The sequence below is a fragment of a genome, unplaced genomic scaffold (genome assembly GCF_019419815.1).
Source record: "Pyrus x bretschneideri cultivar Hongxiangsu unplaced genomic scaffold, Pyrus_bretschneideri_v1 Contig81, whole genome shotgun sequence".
In the NCBI taxonomy this organism is placed as follows: Eukaryota; Viridiplantae; Streptophyta; class Magnoliopsida; order Rosales; family Rosaceae; genus Pyrus; species Pyrus x bretschneideri.
In genome coordinates this window covers 1,270,359-1,283,220 of record NW_025999822.1, presented here as the reverse complement: position 1 = coordinate 1,283,220, position 12,862 = coordinate 1,270,359, and the positions used below count along the sequence as shown (strand labels likewise).

General features: G+C 35.4%; 2 protein-coding genes across 4 annotated transcripts; one reads left to right on the top strand and one right to left on the bottom strand.

Annotated features, from left to right (window-relative positions):
• The first annotated feature begins 71 nt into the window (after positions 1-71).
• LOC103956568 (peptide chain release factor 1, mitochondrial) lies at positions 72-3,415 on the top strand. Of its 3 annotated transcripts, none has more exons than XM_048575920.1 (11): positions 72-610; positions 716-816; positions 935-1,033; positions 1,122-1,295; positions 1,380-1,438; positions 1,521-1,599; positions 1,709-1,783; positions 1,855-1,932; positions 2,098-2,256; positions 2,888-2,983; positions 3,072-3,415. In XM_048575920.1, exons 1-11 carry the CDS (start codon positions 523-525, stop codon positions 3,264-3,266), a joined length of 1,203 nt encoding a protein of 400 aa, XP_048431877.1. In that variant the 5' UTR covers positions 72-522; the 3' UTR covers positions 3,267-3,415. The 3 variants fall into 3 exon arrangements, with proteins under 3 accessions (XP_048431877.1, XP_048431876.1, XP_009366864.2); XM_048575919.1 differs by having other exon boundaries at positions 74-610; positions 1,122-1,305; positions 1,390-1,438; XM_009368589.2 differs by having other exon boundaries at positions 75-610; positions 751-816; positions 1,122-1,305; positions 1,390-1,438.
• A 435-nt stretch (positions 3,416-3,850) lies between these two features.
• LOC125467812 (endoglucanase 9-like) lies at positions 3,851-8,430 on the bottom strand. The gene is made up of 6 exons (XM_048575882.1): positions 8,150-8,430; positions 6,178-6,681; positions 5,916-6,065; positions 5,504-5,615; positions 5,119-5,282; positions 3,851-4,977 (listed from the first exon to the last, which is right to left on the bottom strand). The coding sequence occupies exons 1-6, from the start codon at positions 8,378-8,380 to the stop codon at positions 4,651-4,653; spliced, it is 1,488 nt and encodes a 495-aa protein (XP_048431839.1). The 5' UTR covers positions 8,381-8,430; the 3' UTR covers positions 3,851-4,650.
• Positions 8,431-12,862: the final 4,432 nt, after the last annotated feature.

Sequence of the window (12,862 nt, the reverse complement as noted above, 5' to 3'; positions counted from 1 at the left end):
TTTTTTTTTCTTTTGACGAAAAAATGTCAATTAGTCGAGCCCACTGGTGTGGACCAAACAGTAACCTAGGTTAAGCTGAAGCCCACTGCTTGTTCCATCCTGGTCTTGCTTCCCTCGGCTTCTTCTTCTAATTTTGCCCTTCTTTCGTACAAACTAGACAGTGCAATACAACAACTGAACTCAATCAGTCGCAACGCAAGCACTTTCCCACAAGCTAAGCTGATTTTCTTATTTGCTTCTTTTGCTTTCAGTCATAGGTGCTTCTTTTTGTTACTTTTCTTAATCTTTTTGTTTTTTTTTTATTCATTTCATTTCCGGAAATTTCATCTCCTTACACTGTTGGTTGGCACGGAGATTATGAATTCTTGAAATTGTGCCTTTTTTGTTGTAAAATTTAATCTCTCCTTACACTGTCTTAATTCGTTGTACAGTTCTTGTGTTATTCGAATTTCAGATTTATTGCTACTGTCGTTTGGATTTGTTCACACTAAAGGGTAGGGGTTTCTGGAAGGGAGTGTAACAATGAGAAGCCGAGTGTGGCGTAATTTGGTCCGACCAGCAGTGGCTGCCTTTTCCCATCCTTTTCGAATTCTTCGCTCATTCTCAACGGGTTCGTTTGTTGTTTCTGTTAGCAGTGATACTTTCTTCTTCGATGTTGCTTTCTTTATGTTTAATTTAGTTTTACTTTTATATAAATGAAAAAAAAAATGAGCAGAATTGGTGCCTGATTTATCTCCAAAACTTATTAAGATCATGGAGCAAAGGTTGTCGCTTATCGAGCAGAGGAGTGGTTTTCTTCACAATCTCATTAACCAGGTTTACCTATGTCGTTAACTCTGTGTTTGCCGAATTATAGTTAAATGTAGTGTTTGACTTAAGAACAAAAAACAAATTTTGGAATTGAAATGGTGTTGGACCTTTTGCTTGAAGATAGCCTGATGCCTCGGCAGAAGAGTACACGAGGGCGAACAAGGAGCTACGGAAACTCAGCACTTCCATGGACCTTATAAGTCGTCTAAGAGCCACAACCAAGGTACTATCATTAGAACAAAACCTTCAACATAAACTGTTATCCTTGTGCAGACAGAACTAAATCATTTGTTTGCTTCTTTGCTCTGTAGGAGATTAATGGTTTGAGGACTCTCATCGATGAATGTTCTCAAGAAAAAGACATGCTTGATATGGTAACTACCGAATTGGATCAAGCCATCCACGAAGAAAGAAGGCTGCACAATTTGTTGCTCAAGTCCCTGCTTCCTAAGGATGATGCTGATGAGAGGGATTGCATATTAGAGGTCAGAGCAGGTATTAAGCACCTGCCCAACAAATTTTTATTCCATTGCATGTCTTTTATTTTTTTATTTTTTATATGACAAAAGATTTCATTAGGAACTGGTGGGGACGAGGCTTCTTTGTTTGCAATGGACATATTTAAAATGTAAGTTTGTATAATTACTTGTAAGTTCTTGTATGCATTTTCTCTCAAGAGTCTCATCTTGTGCGTATAACAATAACCACAGGTATGATAGATTCTCACACAAGAAGGGCTGGAAGTTTGAAGTGGTGGATATAACTGAGTCTGATCTTAAAGGATATAAGGTGTGATGCCTGATTTTAACTCACGCATTTCAACAGACCCAGATTGAGCTAGATGCTTTAAACACCTTATGTATGCAATGCTACAGTGCTAATCATAACATCTTTCCAGGAAGCTACTGCAGCGATCTCAGGAGCTGATGTTTATGGGAAACTTAAATTTGAGAGTGGGGTTCACAGAGTACAGGTTTGCCTCCCACCTGCTCAATGCAGTACTTACAGTTGCCCCCAAAAATACTGACTATGTTGTTTTGGCAGCGAGTTCCTGTGACAGAGAAGTCTGGACGTATTCACACTAGTGCTGTTTCTGTTGCTATCCTTCCTCAAGCTGATGAGGTTCTACGTGCTAACCTTTTTAGTTGGAAGACTGAATCTAACATTTATCTATCGACATAAGTTTCTTGTATTTACTGTTTGACATCCGGACGTTGTGGTTATTTGTGATTTTGCTTTCAAAATGATATTATTTTTTCTGACCATATGTATATGGGATTGCTGCAGGTAGATGTCCACCTGAGGAACGAAGATTTGAGAATTGACACGTATAGATCTGGTGGTTCAGGTGGTCAACATGCAAATACAACTAACAGTGCTGTTAGAATAACTCATATTCCAACTGGCATGACTGTAGCCATACAAGACGAGCGATCCCAACATATGGTATTACCAAAACCTTTTTCAGCTAAATTATAGTTTTTGTATCCTTGAGCTTAAGATTCTTTTTTCTTTTGTTATTTGGAGTTGATTATTTTCCTAGTACAGTTTTATTAGAAAAATCCAGTGAAATACAATAGGAGCTTTTTCCTGAACTATGTATAAAATTATAAATGTATATCATCTGTTACTATATCATTTTTTCTCCGGCAATAACTTATTCTAAACATTGTTGGTCACTTTAGCAAATTAGACGGAGAATTACAAATTCGTATGTCCTTCTTTTATTCCCTAAACCCTAAAACCCGTAAGCTAACATTCATCGTAGCTGAAACTTGAAAAATTCACAAATTGTTCTCCCAACGTACCCTGCCTTCTCTGAAGCACCCATGCGTAAATGATGTACACAAATATTTATAGGTCAAAGTGGGCATGGGCAACTTTTTTTGTAATCATACTCATTCATTGAATTCTTTTGCAACATCCGTGATGTACAATGTATGATTGTTGACCTCCATTACGTGAGCATTCTGATAACGTACAGGCTAATTATCTTTTTTGGTATTTATTTATTTTTCTTCTTGTAGTTCTTGTTCTTTACTATATTTCTCGTTTCCAATTTTGGGGGTCCTTGTAGAATAAAGCCAAGGCACTTAAGGTGTTGTGTGCAAAGCTTTATGAGATAGAGAGGTCTAGACTTCACGCCAATCGAACAAAACTTCGATCTCAACAGGTATGCATGATATGATGAATTTTAGTTGATACAATTTGGTTTGGCTTTGCTTTCAATATTGATTTATGGTGCTCAACACATTGAACAGATTGGTAGTGGGGATAGATCTGAACGCATCCGCACATACAATTTTCCTCAAGGACGTGTAACGGATCACCGTGTTGGCATCACTCATCATTCGATAAATGATGTGATGCAGGGAGAGAATCTGGATGTATTTATTGATGCCCTTCTTTTGCAAGAAGAAATGGATGCAATTGCATCTTTCAGTTCTTCGCAGTGAAAGTATGATGACTAGCAATAGTATACTGTACCATTCTTTGGTGCTGATATATTAACTGTTCTTGGTGAACAATATCTTACTATGCAGTTAAATCCTAATACTGTATTTTTATACGCAAGTTTTTATATGAACATTCTTGGATTTTTGTATGCAGATAAATCCTAAAACTTCATTTGTTGCTCTAAAAAGTCATGCAGCTCCCCACAGCAGCTCATCATGATTTTGTTTTTACCAAAGTAAAAAGGTCAATAAATTAACAAATTAAAACTGCCCAGGCCACTAGTATTATAGTGTAGTGAAATTTCTCAGTCACTTGAGGCATACTAAGAGGTAACTCACAAAAACTAGGATTTGTTGGGTTCGACTGCCTTAATTACAAATAATATTATCTACACTATGAGGAATGAGATAGGCTTAGTTTCACAACAGGCTAGTAATAATATGGTTCGAATTCGTCTTTAGCGTGAATTAAACCTAAGATCTCTCATTTACAAATGAAGAGAAATACTAGTAGATCATAGTACTAAAAGAAGTCCAAATTCTAGAGGCCATTCGTAGTTGAATCAATTTAATAAGTCTCGAGTCATCCAAAGAGTAAAATAACAAGAAGTCCAATTCTAAAAGAATGCAATGCTTCTCTCGGTAGTGGTGTACTAGTGTCTGCTTTTCTTAGTAGTGGTATATACTTTCAATATATTTGGAAAGTCCAATTCACAAACGATTGCAGCCTACTATGGTGGAAAATCACGAAGAAGTGTTCAAAACACATATTCGCTTTCAACTTAATATTGAATATGAAGTGGGGGATTTTAAAGCCTCATCTGTTATTTATTCATTCACATTAAAGTAAATTGTGTCCTATTACAAAACTTCTTCCTTTCATCTTCTTTGATAGTTGAACAAGTTCTCCAAAAGTTTCTAAAGGATATGTAACCTCTTATTCTCCACACATTGAGGTAGCCTGTGGTGTGAAGATTGAAATGATTGTTACCTAGGACAGCCATCAGAATGACAAATTCCACTCGTAGCTAGCTAGTTCATAACATATAGTTAGATTTTGAGATAAACGGGAACCATATAGAGGAGAAAAGAAAAAAAAACAGAGAAAGAAAGAGAAACTCTTTGACACTGAGTCTTACGCATGAAAATTCAAATGCTTAAATCTTATAAGCTGCTGCTCATTGTGAGCCTAAGATCATCATCAAATTTTTCAACTAAGATCATCATCCAATTACCACATCAAACTAAGAAAGTGGAAAACACTGAAACATCCCTTCCATTTCGTGGTGAGACACACACACACATATATATACCCCTTTGGGGACAATAGATAGTTGTTTACAATTAATATAAAACCCCTGATTAATGAGGTCTCCAATCAACTTTATAATCCCCCTGCAAAGTATGCCAAGGGTCCTACAATAGCGCCATTTATGTAAGTTGCAGGCTCCGAGTGACTGTAATCACTGCGGTCATCTGGGAACCCATCGTTCTGGTTTGGACCTCCAACAACGGCTCCAACTAAGATGTTAGGGTTTGGGTTTAACGAATAAAAGAATGGTTGGAAACCACCATCACAACCTATGGTCTGAGGATGGCTTGCCAATGAAGGCAACGAGGATCCCCTGTGGTGAATTCTCTTGGGATAGTAGGGTCCATACCCTACCATGTAGGACATCTTCAGAGGGTTTACCCCTAATATGTAGTCCACCTAAAAATGTCAATAAAAATCAGCCCCTGTATAAAATGATAAATGATTGAACTTAAAGTAAACACTTAGATCATAATTAACATAATAATTAGTGGTTCAATTTTACAGTTTGACATTGTCACGCAGGATTAAGTGATGTACCTGTTGTTTTGCAAGGTTTCTTAAGGTCTTTGGAGTGACGACGAGGGTACCACAGTTGAATGTGAGCTTTCTGACAGCCATGTACTTGGAATAGGTAGTAAGCAAGAATGTTATTGAGGTCACATATTGGAGGTTACTTCCAGGCAGCTTATATATGAGCCCTCCTATATTTTAAACGAATATACATGGTTAGAACACATTTATTTTACACTACTCTCTCACGGAAAAACAAGGGAAGGAAGAATGCACGAATAACCATTTTAGATTGCTAATAACAATCCTACTATCATTTCCGTATTCTATATTTGAATCCATACTTACTAGATTTTGGCAGCTCAAAAATTGGTTGAAGTGATGAACCACTAGTGAAAACAACTATGTTTACCTTGTGTATATTGAGTACTTGAAGAGGGTGAGTTAGGCAAAATCCGACACATAAATTGCTCCGCTTGTTGTTTATATGGCTCAAAGTTTTTGTCGTTGTTCAATAGTGCCCTCTGAAAAATATATACAGCATTTTGTCAGAATTTATAAATTTATAATTAAAGTAAGAATAATAAAAATTAATTTGAGGCCTTTTGAAAATCATTTTAATTTTGAGTTTTCATCTTTTAGTATTTTGAAAACTGAAAAACATTACCAAATACATTTAACAAATAAATTATTTAGTTTTCAAACAAAGTGAAAACAAATGTTTGAAAACTAAAACGAATCGTTATATACGAAATGGGCCCTTAATAGAACAGTTGTACTGAAATAAGGTGGAAAAAGGTTGATGATGAGTATAGAATTTGTACCCTTGATAATAAAACATAAGCACCAGCAAATTTGTTGTCCCAGCTGAAAATGTCTGTTGAATCACTAGCTCCCAAGGATTTCATAAAATTGTAATAATAAAGTTCATTACTTGCTCTAAAAAGCCATGCAGCTCCCCACAGTAGCTCATCCTGAATTTATTTTTATTTTTTTACCAAATTGGAAAGGTCAATAAATTAACAAATAAAAAATTGACGCAAAATCTAGCAAGGATAAAGAGGATCCGGATTCTATGGTACCAACCTTATATCCAGAATATGAGCAATAAAATGGGCAGACTGCAGATCCAAGTGAATCACTGTATGCCCCTCGGTACTGAATTGCAAACTGCATCACATTCTTGGCCGTGTTCAACAGCAACTTTGAGTATTTCGGATCAACCTTCTGAAAAACTAAAGAAGCAGCCGCTAATGCAGCGGCTGTCTCTCCAGCAACGTCCGAGCCCGGGTTGCTTGGTGAGACTGAGTACACGGTTCTGAGCGTGTCCATGTCTTCTGGCCTCTCCCAACATTTATGGTCCATGTTTGGGTCACCGACCCCAACATAGAGTTTACCGGGCGTTTGCCTAGCACACTTTAGAAGATAATCCGTGGCCCACCGTATCGCTGCCCGGGTTTCTGGTAACTGGGGGCCAATGCGCTTGCCATATTCAAGTGCTCCCCATGACAGCATTGTGGTGGTGAATGCCATTGGGAAGTTGAACTTGACATTGTCTCCAGCGTCATAGTATCCTCCAGTTAAGTCCACCTGCAAAATTGATGCAAATATTTTCATATAGGTCGAAGGTTCATGTTTGTCTCCAATCAAATTTTGTCTACACAATAATATTTGGTACACGAGACAAGTAACTTCTCATTCCAATGAAACGCTCGTGACTTTTTCGTAATTTCATTAGAATTTTAAAAAGATTTGGCTTTTTATTTTGTGTAATAGAATATTATTAATATAACGGTATCGTAAATCAATTACATAATATTACATAGAAAATATAAAACATATAACAGTGCATTGCGTGATTAATTTGAAGTATTACCACAATACACATACTTAATAAATTTACCTTGTACAAACATAGTAGGTAAAAAAGAAAAGGAAAACCAAGGTGCTTGTTTTCATTACATTCACTGTTCCTTTTCTTTTTACATCTTTTTCTTTGTGAAGGAATCATGTGACCTTCCCTACTTTTGAACACGGTTAGAGACTAAATTCAGAAGATTTTATTTGCACTCATATTTTTCTTTCTTTTTGTTCATATGCTTTGCACGTGTCTATCATCTTTGCACATATATAAAGCAAGCAGCAAAACGATCAGTTGGTGATACTCCAAGCATTATCCATTGAAACAATATTTTCGGATTAAAATTTCAAATCACATGTAAGAGCATATATATATGCTTCACACCCCTTTAATATATACATTGTTCTAAAAATTCATGTATAGGCGTTAGTTGGCGGCTAGCCACCTACTTCGATTAATCCTTAGACATTTGAAAATTAAGAAATAGCACATAGATCTACCTAGGCGCCCACTAAGATTGCTTAGGCGTCCACCAAGACCACCTAGGCACCCACTTAGACTACCCAAACCGGTCTAGACGCTCACCTAGGTCGCGACTCCCACTTTGACAGAAAATATATAACTTTCATTTTGCATTATGTTCTAATATTCTATTTTGAAATTTATGTATTCCAATGCAATTAAGTATTTTTTAGGTATAAACAGACGCTTATATATACGATATATAATAAATTTACTTCAATCCACCTAGGCACCGCCTAGCCGTCTAAATGCTAGGCCCTAGCCTAGATAGCCCCATCTTTTAGAACTTGAATATATATAGGGAGTATTTTTGCTTACCATCTTATTTATCACCATTATATGAGTTTGAATTTCGAGATTCATGTAGTGGATAAGCACAAATCTCAAAATTCAAACTCATATAACGGTGATAAATAAGGTGGTGAGCATACACCATACTAAATGATGGTGAGCACATTGCCACTGATCGGATTTCTCACATGTGTGTACCATCACCTTCTCTTTCCCACCCTAACTTATAGAGAGACCACATTACAAATAGTGCAAATAGGTTTGCATGCATGAAGGGTAATGCAATATTCCAGAAATTGACCATCTATAACGAACTAAATTTAAATATAAAAAAATCATATAAATCAAAATACAATGCAGTAATTAAGTATATAGCATATTTACATTTGCCAGACGACCATCGGAAAGCCCAGAATTGAACCTCCATGTGATTTGTTGGGCAGCACCGGCTGGGAGTCTCCCTGACCTTTGTCCCTGAAAGAAGAGTATGGACTTTGCCAGGGCCTCTCTGTAATTAGGGTTGCCTGCAGCTTGGATTTGGACACTACTACTAATACTACTGCCCAATATTACAAAGACGGAGATGAAGAGGGTTAGTGGTAATCTCTTTGCCATTGGAACTTAATTTTTTTTTCCCAAATGTAAAAATTAAGCACACAATGAGTAATGCGATCGATTTTGAGATTAGTTCATGACTTTGTGCCGGTTGAGATGCCTTTAAATAGGAGCGGGAAAGACCAGTCACCATGCCGCAAATTCTGGCCTTTTGTTCTTCCTTCGTTCCCCCTTCTTATTTTTATATATATTATATTGTTATATATGGGATTAAATACAACATTATGTTTACACAGAAGCGTGAGAATTGAATTTAAGCCACACTATGTATAAGTTAAGCATACTAATTTCATTTAAAATTGATCATCCTCAAAATTCGACATTAAGATCTTACTTACAAATAAAAAGATATGCTACTATGCAATAGTGTTAAGTGAAATATGATATTTTGGTTTAGGTTAGTTTGTTTTCCCTTCTCCCTAAGATTTATAAAGAGGAAAAAACCGTAGCTCATTGCAAAGTTACTTATTCAACCTTGATCTTCTTTTCCATGCACCCGCCAAAAAAATCAGGCCCGCCGCCCTATGCACACCAAGATTTATATAGAGTAAATTCCATTACGGTTTTTTATTTTTATTTTTAACAAACGATATTATTTACATAAAAGGGGTTCGAGTGGAGTAAATCTCACAATAAGTTAGCAATAATATGATTCAAATTAATCTTTAACGATAATCGAATCTAAAACCTCTTACTCATTTTAAGTAAGAAGTCCCATGTTTTTTTCACATAAATGATAAGTTCAAAACTTAATTATTTTGGCCAGTCTACTGCATGGTTTAGAACAAATATTCCACCCTTAAATAGAAGATTGTTTATAGAAAACAAAAATTAAGTTATTATTAGTCATTTTATTGGTAGTGTCATGCATAATTTTTTTTTTTAACAAAATTACAAAATTAGTCGACTCCAAATTGAGTGCAACACTACTAAGTCAAACATGTTAAACCATTTGAAATTATTTCTTTTGTTTTGGGTGGTAAACCCACCATTGGCTCATTAAGCATAAAATATGGATTAATAATGCTCCGAATTTTCTGAAGCATAACTAACTACTACTTTCCATCATTAATTGTGATAAATTCACAAGCATCATTATCATGCATTGCATGCATTTGGCCTCAGTTTCTCTTAACCAATGGCCATATATATAGTTTTCTTTTATAATGTTGTCTGAAAAATCGTTAAGCGTATTCGATACATCAGGCAGCATGATTTCTATGAAGAGTAATACATGTATTAAGTATTTTACAGTTAGAGGTTAGGGTTAAATATTATTATCAAGTGTACATGTTTTAGAATTTGAGTGAATCAATCAGATACATATTATGAATGTCACAATGTGTGAATGTAACGAATACGAATACACACAACAATTTCGATCATCAAGTGCAAGCAAAAACCGAATCATTACCTCATGCATTAGTAGTATATTTTTAACACAAGCGGTGTTATTTACACTAAAGAGGTAAAGGAGTTAGTTAAGCCTTATAATGGGTTAACCATAATAATTTGGTTAAAATTTGCATTCGGCAAGAATCAAAGTTAAGACTTCTCACTTACAAACGAAGAAGACTAACCACTAAATTGTAATTTTAAATTACGAGTTATGGTGTTTGGTCAATGCCCGACCATTGTGTACAAATGCCCGGGCGAATGAGAAAGCAGTCCCTGATTTTGGGTCATATTAAGGGATAAGGGTTAGGCAGAGAATCCATAGACAAGCAGAAAAGAGTGCAAAAATAAGGGCCCACTTTATTTAAATTCCCGCATTACAATATTCCATTCCCATAATTCCCATGTGTAATGTATGTTTCCTCTTTTTTGGTTGTCCATTTGATCACTGAAAAGTGGAGGCGCTGATGGCGCCCCTTTCCGTCCGTCGTTCAACCCCGTGGCCGTCGATGGCGCTAAAAAATCGGCTCCGATTACTTTTTCGTAATTAATTCATTTTATAATAACGATTTGAGTTCGGAGATGATAGATTAATGCATGTCATCTCATCCCATGTGTGTTGCTTTTGTTTAAATCTTTATTTTCTCAGATAAAGTTTTTTTCTGTGTGTACCTAGAATGCTTGTGCCGTTGTGTACATTGCACGTGTTATTTATATGCATATATAGGGTAATATTATTCACACACTTATTTTTACGGAGGAGGATTCTCATCCTCTTCCATCCTCTTCTCTCATACATTGTTTTTTATCTTATTATTTCTATAAAAAAAAAAATCAATATAAGATGTTGACATGGCTTAACCGTGACCGTTCAAATAGAAAGGCATGGAAGGGTAAAGAGATTAGGAGGGTAAAGAATCCTCCTCCTATTTTTACGTTTACACATCTCTCTCAATTTTTAGTCATCAGATCGAATGAATTGAAAAAAATAAATAACTAAAAAATTAACAAAACTATGTGTAAATGGATGTGTGAATATCACTTTCCTCTATATATATATATATATATATATATATATATATATATATATATATATGAGTTGGTGGCAAAGTTAACATAAATGAAATTGTAAAACTATGTGACGGCCAATCACCATATCTACTTTCTTTCGTATGCTTTAGGAGTAAGCTAGTTTTATAATGTATTTTACTATTTTTTTCTTTTTAAGACTTTTGGAAAGGTAGTTTGAATAGAAAGGGAGATCGAAGTGGCTTTACTTGTTATTTCACTCAACTTGAAAGCCAATCACCACTTTGAACATTTTCAAGCCTAAATCATGACAAGCCTACTTGACCTCTATCTGTCTTACAAAACTGATTAAGATGAAATTGAGGAGGCTTAGGTGATACGTAGTCTCTCTTGCTTCATACTCCAAAACACTTGTTTTGTTTTTACAAACATACTATGTACTTGAGCTTAGCCAAGTTGAAATCTTTTCCTGTTAATTTCGATTATATTTGAATCTTGCTCAAATAACATAGAAACTAGACATATTGAAGCCGGAATCCGAACTCTAACCCTACAATTGGACTTAGTAAGCATATTAAGCAGATCCACTTGTTGTTGATCATGACAGGTGCATCCATTACTCTTGGTTGATTAATGGTTGGTTACTAGCTAGATTAATCATGCGATTAGTCATGCGTTGGAAGAGTATATTATTATAATCCAATTATCTTATAGCAATTGGTTTATTGAGAAAGCTAGCTGCATGCATCCTGCATTGTGCCGCGAGACCAAAGTGACCAAATTAATATCAAAGCAGGGTTGAGCCATGCATAAATATAGGCTTTCTGGATTGCTAGCTTGATTTGAGGATAAACCAATCCATGATTTTACAAGCATTATATATGATAACTGAAGGATAAAGAACAAAGATAAGATACAGATACAGATACTCCCCCTAAACCCCTAATCCTCTTCGTTCAGTAGTCCAATTTACGTCTTTTTCATGCATTGCATTCTGCTTAACTATACATGAAATTCCTTAGAAAATAAAATAAAATTAATAATGCTTCAAGTTTAGGAATTACTTCTAGTCGGCGGCGGCGGCAATCCATGCATTGCAGTCGTGCTATTTAGTTCTCTAATATTCCAATTTTCTGGCCAAGAGTTCCAAAAATATTCCGTGCAATTCAAGTCCGAAACTGAAATTTCAAACTTCAAAATTGGAATTAGAATGTATTTGAATTTTCCCAAAATTTAAAACTTGGCTAATTCTATTACACCCTTCTATTCCATACACTTAATGATGTACCTACTAAATTAATTGCGGATATGTTTTTATTATTATTTGTTATACAATGTACTCAAATATGATTCTATATTCTTAATTACAACTCTCTTCAATTCAATGTATAACATGCCAAATGCAAAAGTGAGGTGCACTTACTATCTCTTGAGCTCCATTACATGTCTATATGTGCATGTTCATGCAAATAATTGGCTTAACTACTAGCTATGTTAGGTTCGTAAAATACACCACCACACAAGTGTTTACGTGATTCACTTAAATGTGGATACTTGTACTATTCTTCTTTTTTAAAGTGTAATATTAAAAGAATTTTGTTTGTTAATCTGAAATTGCTTATTGAAAAGAAATTTAAAAAAATAGACAACGAAATAACAATGTAATAGAGCTTGAGCACGACTTATTTATTTGTGTCATGCTCGTGTCAATATGGCCGTTGCTTATACATGTTAATGTTACGTTTGGTTGTACTTGTCTTAATTATTTCCCAATCGGTTCTTTCATGTTCGTTCACTTTGATAAGATTGACAATAAAGAGGGAGTTTCCATGATGAAGACAAAATCAAAAAAAGACTTGGTGTATTAAAATTCATAGTAGCATACAACTATTCCATTGGGTCAAGTTTTCATTGTGGTGGATTTGGTTCGGCAGATTTTGGGTGAAGGGAAGAGAGTTTTACAATGTGGGAACGAGATTATTCTATCCAGCCAGTACCGCTGTTCGACAAGCAATAAAATGAGCCCATGACCATTTAGTCTCGCCACAACCAGCCTTC